This window comes from Mustela nigripes, chromosome 7 (genome assembly GCF_022355385.1).
Source record: "Mustela nigripes isolate SB6536 chromosome 7, MUSNIG.SB6536, whole genome shotgun sequence".
Taxonomy (NCBI): Eukaryota; Metazoa; Chordata; class Mammalia; order Carnivora; family Mustelidae; genus Mustela; species Mustela nigripes.
In genome coordinates, this window is record NC_081563.1 from 131,194,621 (window position 1) to 131,214,406 (window position 19,786).

Sequence of the window (19,786 nt, forward strand, 5' to 3'; positions counted from 1 at the left end):
ACTATTTTCATGTTGGCCCCTAGGCTAGGATCTACTGCTTTGTCTTCATGTTCATGCAGAGATGGATGGATGTGCCCTGCTTTTTACTGGATTTCCAACATGGGATTCTGGCTCCAGAATAAGATCTTAATCACTGTATGATTCAAATCAAATCAAACTAAGTCAAATCAACTAGCTGTGTGACCCAGGGTCAGCTGCTTATCCATTCCATTGCTCAGCCTCATCAGTCACCAGAGAGGGTGGTGGTAATAATACCTCCTTTAGGGGGCGCTGCTGGGGATGGTCAGTGGGTTAGTGTGACTGACAGAGAGTAATTGCTCAATATGTAGTGGGTATTATCATAAAAATTCCCCAATAATTCTAAAAATTGGATGATGTTATAATATATTGTTATCTTAAAAACTAGGACAAAACTAGGACAAAAACTAGGACACTCTGGACCAAATTTCCATCCAACTGGTGAACAGATAAACAAAAATGTGGTCTGGCCATTCAGTGAAATACTATATGGCCATGAAAAGGAATGGAGCACTACACATTATGATGTGGATGAACCTTGAAAATATTATGTTGAATAAGAGAAATCAGTCACAAAAGATCCTGTACAGTTTGATTCTAATTATGTGAAATGCCCAGAATAGGCAAAAGCTAGAGACAGAAAACAGATCTGTGGTTGCCAGAGGCTAAGACGACGGAGGAATAGGGGGTGTTTGCCAATGGGGACAGGGTTTCTTCCTGGTGTGTTGACAGTGTTCTGCAATTAGATGCTGTTAATGGTTGCCCAACTTAGTGAATGTACTAAAAATTATTAAATTATACAGTTGAAAGGGTGAATTGTTATAGTATACGAATGATATCTTTTTTAAAAAAATATTTGACAGACAGAGATCACAAGTAGGCAGAGAGGCAGGCAGAGAGAGAGAGAGAGAGGGGGAAGCAGGCTCCTCACTGAGCAGAGAGTCTGATGTAGGGGGTTCAATCCCAGGACCCTGAGATCATGACCTGAGCTGAAGGCAGAGGCTTAACCCATTGAGCTACCCGGGAGCCCCTATATAAATGATATCTTAAGAACTTTTATAAACAGATCATCTAAACAGAAGATCAAGAAGGAAGCAAGGGCTTTGACTGACACACTGGACCAGATGGAATTAACAGATATATTCAGAACATTTCCTCCTAAAGCAATAGAACACACATTTTTCTCGAGTGCACGTGGAACATTCTCCAGACAGATCATATACTGGGTCACAAATCAGGTCTCAACAGGTACAAAAATACTGAGATTATGCTCTATATATTTTTAGACCACAATCCTATAAAACTTGAAGTCAACCGTAAGAAAAAATTTGGAAGGACCACATGTACATGGAGGTTAAAGAGCATCCTACTAAAGAACGAGTGGCCAGACCAGGAAATTAAAGAAGAATTAAAAAAAAAATACATGGAAGCAAAAGAAAATGAAAACATGTTCAGAACCTTTGGGATGCAGCAAAGGTGGTCCTAAGAGGGAAGACCTTCTGCAAGGAGCAAGAAAAGTCTCAAATACACACCCTAACCTTACACCTCAAGGGGCAGAAAAAGAACAGCAAATAAAGCCTCAGTACTGAAGGAGAAGAGAAATAATAAAGACTAGAGCAGAAATCAATGACACAGAAATAAAAAAAACCCAGTAGAATAGATCAACAAAACTAGGAGCTGGTTCTTTGAAAGAATTAACAAGATTGATACAGCCCTGGCCAGACTAATCAAAAAGAAAAGCAAAAGGACCCAAATAAATAAAATCATGAATGGAAGAGAAGAGATGCCAACCAGCACCAAAGAAATACAAGCAATTATAAGAGAATATTATGAGCAATTATATGTCAAGAAATTAGCAATCTGGAAGAAATGGATGCATTCCTAGAAATATATAAACTACCAAAACTGAAAGAGGAAGAAATAGGAAACATGAACAGACCAATAACTGGCAGACAAATTGAATCAGGATTCAAGAATCTCCCAACTTGAGTGCTGGGGTGGCTCAGTTGGTTAAGTGTCTACCTTTAGCTCAGGTCGTGATCTCAGGGTCTTGGGATCAAGTCCCACATCAAGCTCCCTGCGGAGTGCTTCTCCCTCTGTCTCTGCCTCTCTCTCTGTCTCTCATGAATAAATAAATAAAATCTCTTAAAAAAATAAAAAATATCTCCCAACAAACAAGGGTCCGGGGCCAGAGGGCTTCCCAGTGGAATTCTGCCAAACATTTAAAGAAGAAATAATACCTATTTTTCTGAAACTGTTCAAAAAAATAGAAATGGAAGGGAAACTTCCAGACTTATTCTGAGGCCAGCATTACCTTGATCCCAAAACCAGACAAACACCCCACTTAAAAAGGAGAACTACAGAGCCATATCCCTGATGAACATGGATGCAAAAATTCTTACGAAGATATTAGCTAACAGGATCCAACAGTACATTAAAAGGATTATTCACCACTATCAAGTGGGATTTACTCCTGGGCCGCAAGGGGGGTTTATCATCCACAAATCAATCAATGTGCTATACCACATTAATAAAAGAAAGGATAAGAACCATATGATCCTCTCAACAGATGCAGAAAAAGCATTTGACAAAATACAGCACTCTTTCTTGGTAAAAACTTTCTGCTGTGTAGGGAGAGAGGGAACATACCTCAATATCATAAAAGCCATATACAAAAAACCCACAGCAAATATCATTTTTAACGGGGGGAAACAGCTTTCACCCTAAGGTCAGGAGCAAGACAGAGATGTTCACTCTCACCACTGTTGTCCAACATAGTAACTGGAAATTCTAGCCTCGGCAATCAGACAACAGAAAAAAAATAAAAGGCATCTGAACTGGTTAAACTTTCAGAAGAAGTTTGTCAAAGAAGTCAAACTTTCACTCTTTTCAGACAATATGAAAACCCAAAAGACTTCAACAAAAAATTGTTAGAACTGATACAGGAATTCAGCAAAGTTGCAGGATATAAAATCAATGCACAGAAGTCTGTTGTATCCCTATACACTAACAATGAGGCAGAAGAAAGAGAAGTCAAAGAATCACTCCCATTTACAATGGCACCAAGCCCCATAAGAGATTTAGGAATAAAACTAACCAAAGAGGTAAAAGATCTGTACTCTGAAAACTATAGAGCACTTAAGAAAGGAATTGAGGAAGACACAAAGAAATAGAAGAACATTCCATGCTCATGGATTGGAAAAACAAATATTGTTAAAATATCTATGCTACCTGAAGTAATCTACGCATTCAATGCAATCCCTATCAAAATGCCATCAACATTTTTCACAGAACTAGAACAAACAATCCTAAAATTTGTAGGAAACCAGAAAAGATCCCAAATAGCCAAAGTAATATTGAAAACGAAAACCAAAACTGGTGGCATCACAATTCTGGACCTCAAGCTCTATTACAAAGCTGTAATCATCAAGACAGTACAGTACTAGCACAAAAACGGACACATAGATCAATGGAATAGAATAGAGACCCCAGAAATGGACCCTCAACTCTGTGGTCAACAAATCTTTGACAAAGCAGGAAAGAATGTCCAATGGAATAAAGACAGTCTCTTCGTTAAATGGTGTTGATAAGATTGGACAGCCACGTGCAGAAGAATGAAACTGGACCACATTCTTATACCATATAGAAAAATAGACTCAAAATGGATGAAAGACCTAAATGTGAAGGAATCCATCAAAATCCTAGAGATCATATGCAGCCACCTCCTTGAATTTGGCTGCAGCAACTTCCTGCTAGACACATCACCAAAGGCAAGGGAAACAAAGGCAAAAATAAATTATGGGGACTCTATCAAGACAAAGAGCTTTTGCACAGCAAAGGAAACAGTAGACAAAACCAGAAGGCAGTGGACAGAATGGGAGAAGTTATTTGCAAATGTCAGATAAAGGGCTAGCATCTAGAATCTAGAATCTATAAAGAACTTATCAAACTCAGCACCCAAAAAACAAAAAATCCAGTCAAGAAATGGGCAGAAAACATGAACAGACATTTCTTCTAAGAAGACATACAAATGGCCAACAGACACATGAAAAAGTGCTCAACATCACTTGGCATCGGGGAAAGACAAATCAAAACCACTAGATACCACCTCGCACCATTCAGAATGGCTAAAATTAGCAACTCAGGAAGCAACAGATGTTGGCCAGGATGTGGAGAAAGGGGGACCCTCTTAACTGCTGGTGGGAATGCAAGGTGGTGCAGCCACTCTGGAAAACAGTATGGAGGGTCCTCAAAAAGTTAAAAATAGAGCTACCCTATGACCTAGAAATTGCACTACTAGGTATTTATCCAAAGGATACAAACATAGTGATTTGAAGGGGCATGTGCACCCCAATGTTTATAGCAGCAATGTTTACTATAGCCAAACAATGGAAAGAGCTCAGACGTCCATCAACAGATGAATGGATACAGAAGTGAGATATATATATATATATATTACTCAGCCATCAAAAAGAATGAAATCTTGCTATTTGCAATGACATAGATGGACCTAGAGGGTATTATGCTAAGTGAACTAAATCAGAGAAAGACAGATACCATATGGTTTCACTCATATGTGGAGCTTAAGAAACAAATCAGATGAACATAGGGGAAAGGCAAACCATAGAGATTGCTGAACTCTGGGGAACAAACTGAGGGTTGCTAGAGGGGGGTGAGGGGGATGACGTAACTGGATGATGGGCACGAAGGAGAGCACTTGATGGAAAGAGCACTGGGTGTTGTTTGCAACTGACGAATCACTGAATTCTACTTCTGGAACTAATAATACAGTGCATGTTAACTAAAGAGAATTTTTATTTATTTGTTTATTTATTTATTTATTTAAAGATCTTTATCTATTTATTTGACAGACAGAGATCATGAGTAGGAGAAAGGCAGACAGAAAGAGAGGGCGAAGCAGCCTCCCTGCTGAGCAGAGAGCCCGATGTGGGGCTCGATCCCAGGACCCCGGGACCACGACCTGAGCTTAAGGCAGAGGCTTCAACCCACTGAGCCACCCAGGTGCCCGTACTTGTTTATTTATTTTTTAAAAAGATTTTATTTATTTATTTGAGAGAGAGGGAGAGCATGAACGGTGGGGAGGGGCAAAGGGAGAGGGAGAAGCAGGCTCCCTACTGAGCTGGGAGCCTGACATGGGGGCTCGATCCTCCATCCCAGGACTCCGGGATCATGACCTGAGCTGATCATGATCTGAGCTGAAGGCAGATGCCTAACCCACGGAGCCACCCAGACACCCTAAACCGAATTTAAATAAAGAATACAAAAATAAAAAATGGAAAGCATTTGTAAAAAAATTTACCTAGGGCAAAACAAAGATAAGTACATTATCCGTCCGCCCAACCTCTCTCTTCTCCCTGTAGAACGAATCTTCTCTTGCATTCCTCATGCTGATCACCATCTCCCAGCCCCATTTTCCATTAGGCTCAGCAGGCATCATGCTTGGCGAGGAGTCCGTGAAAGTGCTTTCATTTCTTTTGACATTAAAAGAAAAACAATGGAATGGGATCCCTTCTGGATTACCCATCTCTGTACCCCCATGGTTGCAAAATATAATTTTAAAAGTTTATGTGTGTGTGTGTGTGTGTGTGTGTGTAGGGAGGGGACTTATGCACGGAAAAGCACCCACAGTCCAGGACATGGCACTGTGACCCTGTTGGCTCCTAATAACTCAAGATTAAACTGTAACCTTCCTTGAAGCTTATGTTCTCTGGTTTGGGGACTTACAGGGGTGGGGCGCCCTGTTGCTCTCACAGCAGGATGAAGTCAGAGGCACCGAGCAAAATTAGAAAGCTAAACCAAACAGAGGGCAAAAGGGACTCTTCCCCACCGGGGAGACACGCAGTGCTGGGGAAGGAAGTAACAAGGTGTGGAGGGCGCTGGCTGGGCTCAAGTGCCATCCGGCCAGTCACCAGCAGAGTGACCTTGCATAGGTCATGTGCCTGCGGAAAGCACAGAACTAGGCAGTGAAACAGCGTTTTAAAGAGTGAAGGGTCAGTTTCCGCAAGAGTTCACCCTCTGCAGCCTGAGCTCCTTGAACCTGCAGTTCCTGTGTAAGATCAGGAAGTCCCCTGGCCGAAAGGAGAACTCTTCTGAAGCCCAAACCAAAAATGGGTGAATTCAAGAAAGAAAAAGCATCAGTAGCGAGGATGCCGGCAGGGACCGTGATTCAGGACACAGCCCTTGGGTTCTTGGTCTCCTCAAAAGGACCCGTGGGAAAGTCAACCGCAGCCTGTGGACACCAGCTCCGCGGGCTGGCGCATGGCCGAGCAACGGTGAGCACAGAGCGGAGGCTTCCTGGCGTGCACAAGCTCACAGCAAAGACACGAACATGAACTCCCCAAACTATACTGTAAACTAAGGTGCCCCAGAATTGGGTCTGTCATTCACAATGGGGTGGGTTCGTAGGAGAGAAAGAAACAGCTGCCCAGTCCGACTTAGTATCCCACCGAGATCCCTGGGGAGAAGGGCAGAGAAGTCCCGCACATAAGCCATTTAGCAAGTTGGCTGAAGGTCATGACTCCCGAAAACATGCTGGTGAGAACACGGGCAGGTGGGGGCCTGGGTGCGTCAGGAGGTTAAGTGTCTGCCTGTGGCTCAGGTCATGGTCTCAGGGTCCTCTGATGGAGCCCCGCATCAGACTCCCTGTTCAGCAGAGAGTCTGCTTCTCCCTCTCCCTCTGTCCCTCCTCCCCTGTCTCTGTCTCTATCAAATAAATGAATAAAATCTTAAAAAAAAAAAAAAAAAAAGAACAAGGCAGGTGGTTTGATGCTGGCTTTAGGTTTAGACCTCTTACTGCTAAGAGCTGTGTGACCCTGAGCAGAGCTCTCCTTTTTTTTTTTTAAAATTTTAAATTTTTAAATTTTTTATTTTTTCCTAAGCAGGTCTCTTACCTTCTCTGAGCTTCTGGTTCAATACTTTAGTATTTCTTAACTGCCTGGATCAGAAAAATCTCCAGAGGCTCTAGATTTCAAACACCAATTATCAGGCCCCCAGCCAGAGGCACTGTACTGGAATTTCCAGAGCTGGGCTGTGGCTGTGGGCATTTTAACATGTTTTCCACTTACACTAGGCAAGATGGGAAACATATCCTTCTCAGCACAATGCGAGTGATAACAGCACTTCCCTCATGGGCTATTGGGGGCATTAAACGAGTTTACTGTGTATAGCACTCAGCACTGTGTTGGCACGTCGGGAGCCAGTAAGTACTAGCTTTTATCACTGAAAATCATTACTGCCATTTATTTAATAAATATTTATTGTGCACCTACTGCGTGCGGGGTCCAGATCAAGAGCTGGCAAACTATCACCTAGCGCTTGTCTTTGTACGATCTGTAAGCTAAGAATGGTTTTCACGTTTTTTTTGGAATGGTTGCAAAAAAAAAACCAACAAAAGAAAAATAATATTTCCTGACATGTGAGTATTTTAGGAGATTCAGATTTTGATGCCCATAAATAAAGTTTTATTGGAACATGGCCACACCCACTCCTTTACATACTACCTATGGCTTCCATGTTCCACAGCGGAGTGCACAGTTGCAACAGAGACCATGTGGCCCGCAGAGCCGAACATATTTACTATCCGGCTCTTTACACCGGAAGCTGAACCACTGCTCTAAGACAAGGGACTTCCATTAAGATTCTTGTATTTTGGCCACGTGCAAAGATTTTTCAAGGGCGTGCTTAAAGAAATCAATTATCAGGTTCTCGTTTTTTGTATGTACTTTTTCCTAAAATTGATCATTTAAGAACATACCAGAAGGTGGCTCCCCTTGAATAATCTGCACCAAATCAATGCACGGACCTATAAAATCGCTGGGACAAAAAAAAAAAAAAAAAAAAAAAAAAAAAAAAGGACAAAATGTTGGAAATCATGGGTCAGTGTTGAGAAAGTGTTCCCTGCCCAGGGAGAGAAATCCCAGGTGACTTTCAGTTCTTTGCTTTTCACAAAATTGACCCACTTAGTTATGATTGATCATTATGTGATTTTCTAGCACATCATTTGGAAGGAATTAAAATAATTGAGAAGCATACTGTAACCATACAATTTCTCTCTCCATATCCTTATTTATATGGAAGAGACTTCTCAGACTTTACATCAAGAAGAAAGAAAATAACTGAAGATTACCTGTATCTTCTTCTAGCAGTTGGTAAAAAAAAAAGAATTTGTTCTTAGGTAATGTTCATCAAGGATATGTAAATAAGCCGATTCAAAAGTAGGCCTATCTATCTCATCAACACATTTATTGCCAGTAAAATTTTCCTTATATTTAATAATTATCAAAATGCATAATATATTTATGTTATTTACAGCATACCAACCAAAAAGTTGTTTCCTTCTTTTTTTAATAGTTTATTTATTTAACTAATCTCTACACCCAATGTGGGGCTCAAACTCATGACCCCAAGATGAAACTCATGTGGTTCTCTGACTGAGTCTGCCAGGCGCCCCCAGAAATGGTTTCTAATGATGAGCTGGTATGGAAAACATGTTTAAAGCTTGGAGCTCTATATAAATTCTTGCAACCATTATGGAAAACACTGAGGAGTTTCCTTAAAAAAACTGAAAATAGAACTATCATATTATCTAGCAGTTCCACTTCTGGGTATTTACCCAAAGAAAATGAAAACACGAGTTCAAAAAGACACTGGCACCTGTGTGTTCACTGAGCATGATTTACAACAGCCAAGATACGGACGCAACCTCAGTGACCATCAACAGATGAACGGATAAAGATTTGGTACAATATATAGGTGATGTGTATGCATTACTCAGCCACAAAAAATGAAATCTTGCTTTTTGTGACCACATGGATGGACCTCGAGGGAATTATGTTGAATGAAATGAGTCAGGAAGGGAAAGACAAATATCATATGATCTCACATGTTAAACCCAAAAAGCAAAACAAATGAACAAACAAAATAGACTCACAAATACAGAGAACAAACTGATGGTTGCCAGATGGGAGCGGGGTGGGGGACTGGATGAACTAGGTGGAGGGTATTCAGAGATATCCCCTCCCCATTATAAAATAAATAAGACATGGGGATCTACTGTGCGGCACAGAGAATATTATATAGTGACCGACAGTAACTAAACTTACGGTGGTGATCATTTTGTAATATATATATGTAACAAATCACTATGCTGTACACCTGAAACTAATATAATATTCTATGTCAATTACACTTCAATTAGAAAAAAATAAAAAAGCTTGGCGCTGTATGGTCATAAGGAATAAAAAATGTAAACTTCAAATGACAGAACCATAATTTTTTTGCTGAGAATTAGGAGGAGATGAGCAACAAAATAATTTTCTACATTCTAACATTCAAGCCCCGTGTTCAAGACCCTCTCCCTATTCTGGAAGCTTCAGAATCTGGTTCTCTCATTCTGCCTGGCTGAGGTGAGTGAGGTGAGTCCCCACTTGTTTTTCTAGCAACACTGACAGTTTGTCTCAACCTGACGGGTCACCAGCTCTAAGGCACCTCAGAACTGGATGAGATGGGTATTACACCTTCCATCTCCGCTAGAACAGAATTTGAAGATTACCGAATCCTACGCCCAAAGGTATCATTCATCTGCCGGATGAAAGAAACGCCAACCGAGGTGCCCGTTCTAAGCGGTATACTCAAGAACTCACTCTCACAGAATGACGGTAAGATCAGAGTAAAGACACGAAACAGGGAAGAGGAAGAATATGTAAGAAACGATGGCAGACAATGACCGTTGTCATCTTTGGCCAGATCTAAGTGGGTGAAGGTAACACAGGAATTATGAGACAAACCACAGGACAAAACTTAGCGGAAGCTTGGAAAGAAGCCCATGAACTGTCTTAGCAAAATTTGGGATTTGGGGAGAAGGGGGTTGCAGCAAGAGATGAAGTTCAAAGGCCTCCTGTCATGGGGGAACGAGACTTTTCAGTGGGAGGTGGGGGCATGTTCACTATTTATATTTGAGACGGCACTAGAGAAAAGTGAACTTACAAATAATTGGTAAAGTTTGGAAAGTAACTGTTAGCAGAATGGAGACACAGGCAGGAACTTTCAAGAGAAGAGGAAATAGCTAGAAAGAAAAAGAGAGAAAAAAAAATCATGAAGTTTAATAAACAGTAAATATTCGGTAAGACAGAAGTGAATGTACAAAGTCTATGTGGCTATGATAAAAGCAAACAGTGTGACTTCTCCTACCCAAGACAAAGGGAAGCTGATAAAAGAAATATCTTAAATAACAGAGTAGGCAAGAGTAAATAAATAAATGTAATAAATATAAATGTATAAATGTATAAAAATAATGTATAAAATGTATAAAAATAAATGTAAATAAATATTAAGCAGGGCTTAGAATGTTATCAAGAGATAAAGTATAACGTAAGGTCAAAAGCTATTGAATGGAAAGAACAGGTATAGAAAAAAGGAAAAAAAGGTAAAATCGACAGAACATATAATAACCACGAACTCATACACCTCAAACAACATGGGGCAAGGTATAATAAAACAGAACACCCTAGTAGATATAAGAAAAGCTTGGTTTAAAAGAAAGACAACCATGCTGAGAGGTTTACAAATACTTCTTTCAAACTTTATCAGACAGAAAAGATGAGAAGTGAATAATTAAGTCAATGTGCTTCTTCTTTTTCTTATAAAAGATTTTATTTATTTGAGAGACAGAGTGCGCATGAGTTATGGGGGCGGGCGGCGGAGAGCAGAGGGAGAAAGAGAAGCAGACTCCCTGCTGAGCAGGGACCTGATGGATGATGGACGGTATGATGCTGGGCTCAGTTCCTGGACGCTGACGGAGACCATGACCTAAGCCGAAGGCAGGCCCTTAATGGACTGAGCCACCCAGGCGCCCCGCCCCACTGCCTCTTTAAAAAAGATTTTATTTATTTATTAAATATTTTATTTATTTATTTGAGAGCGAGAGAGAGTGAATGAGTAGAGGAGGGGCAGAGGGAGAGGGAGAATCAGACTCCCACTAAGCAGGGAAGTCCCATGTGGGGCTTGATCCCAGGACCCAGGGATCATGACCCGAGCCAAAGGCAGATGCTTTACTGACTAAGCCACACAGGTGCCCTTAAAGATTTTATTTAGAATGTTAATTTTTTTCCTTAACATGCTTATTTCATAGATACCTGTCAATCATAGCAAAAACTGGTCACATGCATTGTCATTGAAAGAACTAATAAATTACAGGGGCACCCAGGCTCCCTGCTCCGCAGAGAGACTGCTTCTCCTTCTCCTTCTGCCCCTCCCCACCAAGGGTTCTCTCTCTCTCTCTTGAATAAATAAATAAAATCTTACTAAAAAATAAACTAATAAATAACAAAGTGTATGTATTTTCATAGATCACATCCTCAGGCCTATGAGTATCAGAAACCACAATTCCAAATACAGTTTTCCACATCGTAACTATTTGAAAAATAAGAAACGTCCTTTTCTATAACCCACCAAACCAAGCAACCCACTCTGAAACGAAATAGCAAAGCATCTAGAACTTAAAAAAGAAGAATACTTCATATATAAATCTATAGGAATATGGATTTTGTGAACTTTTTAAAAATTAAAAAAAATTTTTTTAGATTTTATTTATTTGACAGCCCGATGCGGGGCTTGATCCCACGACCCTGAGATCATGACCTGAGCTGAAGGCAGAGGCTTAACCCACTGAGCCACCCAGCAGCCCCTATTGTGAATATTTTTGAAAGACCCCAAAATAGGCAAAAAAGAAAGATGGGGTGTCCTATGTCTTCCCTGCTCTGGGTTATCTAATTCTTTGGACATTTGTGCCTTTCATTGTTTTTGAGATAGTTTACAACCTTCTGAGGCACAGAAACATATAATAAGGCAAACAACTCATCCACAGAAACGTGAATGCACTTTGTCCCAACGGAAAGTCCGGAGGTTGCCATGGAGACACCTGAGCCGCTCTGTATGCGTGTGAATTTCTGGCTGCCTATGTAACTGGACATGCGCTGAATTCTCCTGTGAGCCTGTTGGAGCCTGTTGGAGCCTGCTGAAACCAATGCACTCATTAATATCTTCATGACAGTTCACCCATTAACATTTTACATTTGTAGGATACTCATGATTGGAACTTTTAAAAAAATGATTTCTAACATTGGGTTAAGTCACCGTGGAAAATACGTAGCTTTAAATGCTTTCATCATGAAAGCCTCAAAATCATCGAACTTAGAGGAACTTAGAATAACAAAATAAACAGAAAGAAAAGCAGGAAGAAGATTAATTAAAAAGAGAAAAGCCGAAATGAATAAAATGGAGGAGGGAAAACTGAGTAACTAACAGCAAAAGCTTCCACATGAATAGTTTTGCTTTTACTTTAATACAAATGAAAAATAGACAAACCCTTTGACAAACTAAGGAGAAGACTGACAATACAAGAAAACAAAAACAGAAACCCTGCCCGGATCTGAGACCACTACCGTCCGAAACCAACAGCCATAAGAAAGCCGACAGACACCTCAAAATGCCAAAGATTTATTTCCCTCTTTTTTTGGTAAAATGCCAAAGATTTAAAACTCACTTTAAGAGGATATTAAACGGAATGTAAAATTCAGAGCAAAGTGAGTAATTTTTCATTTTGCAAAATAAAAATGACCAATATTGAGCCACATGGGCTGTAAAATGCAGACTGGTCGTTGTGGAAAAAGTAGGAAAGTTTTTTTTTTTAAGCATGGGCCACAGAAGAGGGACGAAGACTACATCATAAATGGATCATTCCCGACATGGCGAAGCTATTGCTAAATGGCTGAAAAAGAAGGGAAGAGCCCCAATTTATTTTCAGAGTAGCATCACCTACAACCAACAAGCAAAAATCAGAGCCTGAAAAAGAATCCCAGAGATCAACTGCACTTATGGATAGAGTCGTACAACTTTCAAGCGAAATACCATAATTGCAAACCGAGCAGTGTGTTTGTTAGAAGAATAAGCCAACATGACCCACGGCTTGTTCAGGAATGCAAGGTGATTCGTACCAGCTATACAAATTCACTACATCCACAGACTTCAGTCCCAAACCCAAGGACTTGTCAAAAGATACTGAAAAGGTATTTGATACAATTCAGCAACTTACCCTGATACAAACTCTAAGTGAAAATGGCCGTAGAAGAAAAAGACCCAGGTCCTAGAAAAACCACCACTCAAAGGGTCAGTGCATTTATATTAACCCAGGAAATTCTGAAGCCGTTCATACTAAAACTGAGACACAAAAGGATGTCAGCTGTATCAGCTTTGTTTGATGGGACAAGGAAACAATTGAAATAGTATAAATATTACAAGAAAAAACAACTTGGAAATGAGATGACTGTATCATAACCATTATAAGTTATATTTGTCAGAGACCAGGAGTTTCTAATAAATAAGTATTGTTAATTAATAAGAAAAATTTTTTAAAGATTTTGTTTTTAAGTAATTGCTACATCCAATATGGGACTTGAACTTACAACCCCAAGATCAAGAGTCTCACACTCTACCAATTGAGCCAGCCAGGCGCCCCAATTAATAAGAATGTTTGCTAAGGGAGCTCAATATAGACAAATACACCAAATACAGCTTTTCATTATATGTTTGCAACTATTTTAACATGGAAAAATCCTATTTATAATTATAATAAAATGATAGAATAATAAGGAAATATAGGCCTCATATTGTAAGAACAGATTGTATATGAAGAAAACTATATGAATAATGGTTACCCCAGGATTTGAATAAAGGTTTTTGGGTATAAGATTTAACATATTTTAAAAAGTCATTCTTTGTATAAGTTCAACATCACATGGATCCATTTCTAATACAAATTCTCAAAAGGTTTTTTTGGGGGGGCCCTTGAGAACTACTGGATAAAATGATAGCTCATTTGAAAATGAATATCTAGGAATTGCTATGAAAATTCTGGAAAAGAATAGCTAGAGGGAGGCTTTGTGATCCTAAAAGACAGTCAGGTTCGTCTTAATGCTCTTATAATAAAAAGTGTGCTGCTGGCAAACCAGAGAAGATATAGATCAGTGAGACACAGCAGAGCTTCCAGAAACAGAACTAAGTATATTCGAGAACTTCCATTTATAGGTGAAATTAGGATTTCCATGGAAAGGAAAATAATATTTTATTTAAAAAATGGTCCTGGCATAGGTGGGCTCCCAAATTCCCATGTCATATGGGCATGGAGTTTTTGCTGCAGTAAGTTGCTAACTAAAAACAAACAACACATATATTAAAGAAAAAACAAAGCCTTTTTTTCATCTCAGGGGAAGAGGTGATCATCCTAGAAAAAAAACAAGAGCTCTAAGTGATGCACCTGAAGGCTGACTATAGGAAAAGAGAGTTCTTTCTATGAGGTGACAGCACCACAGGAACAGTCAGAAGACAAAGGACAGGAGGAAAGAAATTGTGACAGACATGGGGTTTGTGTTCCCAGTGTACAACAATCCAAGGAGAAACACGATGGAGAATGCATTTTAGGTTCACAGACAAGAAAAATGCCAATGATCAACAAGTCTATATAGAGATGTCACAGAAATGCAGATCCAAATGCCAGCGGGGGAAATGGACAGAGCCCAGATGGCGTATTTTATTTGTCAGACTGACTGACAAAACTTGGAAAGACTGCTAACAGCCAGGACTGGTGAGAGTTGGGGCCTGCATCACGGAGGAGGCAACATTTCGAAAAAAGCAATCTGAATCCATACGCAAGTACGAACTACAGACACTCACTGTAACTCCAAAAGCACAACTGAATGTGGGCAATTGTGCAGGAGAGTGATTGCTACTGTTTTTAACCTGAGTATCCATGAGCAGGGAGTTGAATAATGCACGGTATGTCTCCACTACTACCTTTTGCTTAGAAAAACATTAGAGACAGATGTATTCACCCACAGTCGTGTGCATACATGGATAGTAAGAGCAGAAGCAGTATGGTACAATACTAGAAAAATAGGGAAAAACCTTTTCTACATGATTGTTTTGAGTCTGTGTAAGTCAGTATGTACATGGAGAAAACTTAATATTACGAACCTTGGGTAGAAGGATAATAGGAATGGCGCTGGAGATGACTGGCTTGGTTTTTGTACAATTCTGCATAGAGTTCCTTTATTATAAGGAACAAATTTTGCCGTTGTGGTTTGTTAAAAAATATCCAACTCTGTGTGTGTGAGTGTATGTGGAAGCATGTATAGGTGTGTATGGAGGGAAGCAGCTAGCTGGGGATATAAATATACAAAAGGAAATATATAAACAGAAAATAGTATGCTTGATTCAAACCCAATTCTGTAACCGGAGTAGAAAACATACATACATAACATAGAAACAAAGGAAGTCCATTAAAAAAGGAAATCCATCAACATGGTCACAGTTTTAATGTCTGGATAGTAAGATTACTAGTAACTTTAATTTCAAATTTTTTAAGTTTTTATTTTTTGAAAGAAAGATTTTATTTATTTATAGAGAGAGGGTGTGCACGGGGTGGGGGGAAGGGAAGGGGGGAGAGAGAATTTCAAGTGGACTTGACAATGAGTGCAGAGCCCGAGGTGGGGCTTGGCCCCTTGACCCCAAGATTGTGACCTGAGCAGAAACCAAGAGTCAGATGCTTAACCAACTAAGCCACCCAAGTGCCCCAACTTTAATTTTTTTTAAATAATATAATGTGTTTTTCATCTTGAAATGCACATTACATTTCTAATCAGGAAGAAAAAGTCCTTTAAAATTTGAAGAAAGGGGCATTCTGGAAAGAAAGATCTAGAAAGTAGGTTCACGACAATAGAAATTTCCTGGCTAAAACTGAACAGCTAAATAGTTTCTTTAAGAGCTGTAGGCAGGGGGCGCCTGGGTGGCTCAGTGGGTTAAAGCCTCTGCTTTTGGCTCAGGTCATGATCCCAGAGTTCTGGGATGGAGCCCCACATCAGGCTCTCTGCTCGGCGGGGAGCCTGCTTCCTCCTCTCTCTCTGCCTGCCTCTCTGCCTACTTGTGATCTGTCTGTCAGATAAATAAATAAAATCTTAAAAAAAAAGGGGGGGGGCTGTAGGCAGGACACCTGGGTGGTGCAGTCAGTTAAGCATCTGACTCTTGGTTTTGGCTCAGGTCATGATCTCAGGGTCCTGAGATAGAGCCTCGTGTCAGGCTCTGCGCTGGTGTTGGAGCCTGCTTAAGTTTCTCTCTCCCTTACCTTCTGCCCCTCCACACACCCCCAGTTAGTGCTCTCCTTCTCAGTTAAAAAAAAAAAAAAGAGCTGTAGCAATAATTCTAAAGCAGTGAAATTATTAAAATATTAACCAGCAAGCTGCAAGCTTTTTCATTTTCTTGCCAAACCAGTTAATGACTCATTATTACCATCGCTAATATGAAAATAAATTGTGGCAATCCCCCCGCCCCGTGTTCAAATACTGAGGATCAAAGAAAGGAGACAACTCTAACTTTACAGCTATTTCCTAAGGGAAGCTGATTTTCCTATTCCAATAGGCAAACCCTGAAGGTTTCTGCATCATAGCCTTTTGTGTATTTCCTTAGTTTGTTATTACCAAAGAAAAGGGGAGAGAGGATGGGTAATATCTTTATGTAAAAGTGAGCTAATCTGCATGAGAATTTTAATGTTTGTGTGCTAGGAAAGTCAAAGTGATGAGGGGTCTGGTAAAAATGTAAGGGTTTTCTGGGTACCTGGGTGGCTCATTTAGTTAAGTGACTGCCTTGGGCTCAGGGCATGATCCTAGGGTCCTGGCACTAAGCACCCCCTGGGGCTCCTTGCTCAGTGGGATGCCTGCTTCTCTCTCTCCCTCTGCCTACTGCTCCCTCTGCTTGTGCTCTCTCCTCCGGTGTCAAATAAATAAATAAAATCTTTAAAAAATAATGCAAGGTTTCTTGTAACATTTAAATGCGCTTTCCTCACCTATCCTTGCTGACACTCTGTGAGAGCATGTTTCAGTCATTCAATATGTATTAAGAGCCCACGCACGGTGAGTTGAAGATCCTGGTAGAGGCTGGAAATCAGAGATAACTGGTTCAGGGCTTTGGGCAATTCACAAGCGTGGGTAATTCTAGCTTGCTCTCTGGCGCCACCTACTGATCAAACAGCATTTTAATTCTAAAACAGTAATATTTGAATTCCCCTTTCCTCAATAGAGCCTAGGCTTCTGAAAAACGCAGGTGCTTTTCCAGTCCCGTTCGTCTTGTCCCTGGGATGGCACACATACTGATACTTAAAACAACAGTATCCTAGAAAGCCATCCTAAATGTTAATAGGAACTCACATAATATTTGCATCTAAACAGAAATCTCAAGTTTCAAAATGGAAATGGTATCACTGGGTCACTTGAGCACGAGGCATACTTAAGTCGAGTGTGAAGGTGGTAAGACATTTGCATCCTATCGCTCAGAGGACTAAAAGCCTTTGCTTCTTCAAATTCCCTTTAGTTATAGGATAATTCACACCCCGCTATGCTCCAGGCATACTGTGACTCTAAAAAAATCATTAACATTCTGTATATTTTACTCACATATCAATTTATTAGGAAACCATTCCTTTTTTTCTCATTAGCACTAGACATTTTTTGGGGGGGTGGGGGTCAAGTATCCATGTAACATTATGTAGAAAATGGTCCTCATGCCGATCGATTTGTATCCATGTACTAAAACAGTAATAGCCCAGACTTGGAGGGAGGATGTTTCAGAACGATGACTTCAGAGAGGTTGGGAAGTCTCCCATCTCCCACACAAATTTAATGAGATTGGAAAAAACCCTTCTCAGAACTGGGAAATCAAGCCGGACAAAAAAACGTATTCACTACTCACTGCCTTGAATTCCAACCCCTGACTGGAATCATCTCGGCGACAGCCAACAGTCAGAACACTCCGAACACGGCGACTCAGAGGTGGTCTCAACGTGATCACAAGCATTTAAAAAATTATAGTAAGCAGTATAAAATTACAATTTATTACGAGGGGAGGGGTTTCACAACAACCCTTAAAAACATTAAGAGCAAACCTCTCACAGAACTCTATTTAGGACTTCGTGTTTTTGTCACTCCATTTCCCCCTTTCTTTTGGTTTTTAGGTACTAATCTGGTATGGAATCCGCCGGACAGAGCAAGGCCGGGTGGGCTCCCCCTTGAATGATGGAGTAAGTCTGCTTGGGCAGTTCTTGTTGGGAGGAGGAGGAGAAGATAGGCGGCGCCGTGGTGGCCACCGCGATGTTCTGCCCTCCGTCGCTCACCACGGTCACTTCAGCCGTCCCCTCCTGAATCAAGGCATTAAGGCCTTCAAAGTCCGTGCACGTGATTCCCGAACTGGTGATGAAAGTCTGGTTGCCGGAGCCTTCCTGGGGGCTGCCGGGGGTGGTGGGGATGAGAGTCTGGTGCAGAGTGGCGCCGTCGGCCTGGTCGTGAGTGGTCAGCAGGACCGCGGGCTGGCTCATCGCGCCCGCCTCGCTGGGACACCCCGAGGGCTGAGGAGGGGCGATCAGATTGACCTGGCGCAGGATCTGCAGCCGGCTGTTCCCGGGGAGCTCCTCGGCGTTCTGCGCCACCAAGGCGGGGGGTACGATGTTCACCGCGGTGGCCGCCGCCTGGATGATGGTGTTGGCCTGCGGCACTTGGTGCCCCACGATGATTTTGACTCGGCCCTCGCTGAACGGGGGCACTTGGCTGGGCTGGAGGGGCACCTGCAGGTGGCCCACGGTGAGGGGCGCGGCCGGCTGCTTGCTGGGGTCTATCTGGAACTGCAGGACCGTCACGTCCGAGTTCTTATTCTCATTGTACTCACTGTGCTGCCTCTTGTGGCTGCGGAGCGAGTCCTCGCGCATGAACGAGGCGTCGCATATGTCACAGTGGAAAGTCTTCTTGGCGTCCAGCTTGGCCACCTGCCGGCCGCTCTGTCGGCCCGCGTCTTTCCTCTCCGCGGCCTCGCTCTTCACCATGTCCCCGTGGAACTTCTTCATGTGCTTGCTGAGGTTGCTGGGCTGCTTGGTGTCGAAGCTGCAGTAGTGACACTTGAAGGGGCGGTCGGTGCAGTGGATGCGCTCGTGCACGCGCAGCGCGGCCTTGCTGGAGCACGAGTAGCTGCACTCGGAGCACTTCTCGGGATGCTCCGACTGGTGCGCCCGGCTGTGCTTCCGGAGGGTGGCTTTGCTGTCACCCAGGAAGTCGCAGTGCGGACACTTGAAGTTATTCCCGCTGTGCTTGATGCGGATGTGCGACTTGAGGTTGCCCTTCATGGTGCAGCGGACATTGCAGAACTCGCACTTGAAAGGCTTCTCCCCCGAGTGCACGCGCATGTGCCTTTTCAAGTCCGAGCTGATTTTGAACTTGGCGCTACAGAGCCAGCACTGGAAGGGGGCGTCCCCTGTCAACACAAGGTGAGTTTCGATAAGAACAGGCAGGCAACAACCACAGCGGATCCCCCCGAAGCACACACCAGACAATCGCTTATACCAAGGCAGGCGAGTGGAGCCTTTCCCACCGCAGCTGCTAGCAGCCCCTGGGAGAAAAAAAAAGGGGGGGGGGGGCGTGGGGGGCGGGGCTTCTTTTCTTTCCCCAAACCTAAACCACCAGCACCCTTATAAAAACCCACAAGAAAAAGGGGAGATTGAAAAGAGCTATTTAATGGTCCCAAATAAAATAGTTTTTGTGAACACACTTATGTTCTTTAAAACGACCAAGCTATGGTTCAATTTTGCTACTGTGCCTGCTCTGCTAGTTAATGGTTCCCAGTTGTGTAAATTTTGCATAATCCGTTGATTCTGATTGAG

General features: G+C 41.8%; 1 protein-coding gene across 3 annotated transcripts in view; it reads right to left on the reverse strand.

The window, feature by feature from the left end:
• The window catches only part of ZFP64 (ZFP64 zinc finger protein), an 87,710-nt gene that overhangs the window by 40,357 nt on the left and 27,567 nt on the right, over positions 1-19,786 (reverse strand). For 2 of the 3 annotated variants that reach the window (XM_059407250.1, XM_059407249.1), the window contains exon 6: positions 17,952-19,380. The exons of the other annotated variant lie outside the window; for it this stretch is intronic. In XM_059407250.1, the coding sequence (XP_059263233.1) occupies positions 18,098-19,380 (1,283 nt within the window). In that variant the 3' untranslated portion in view covers positions 17,952-18,097. Of the gene's footprint in view, positions 1-17,951; positions 19,381-19,786 lie in introns of those variants that run through there. 3 annotated transcript variants of the gene reach the window in all.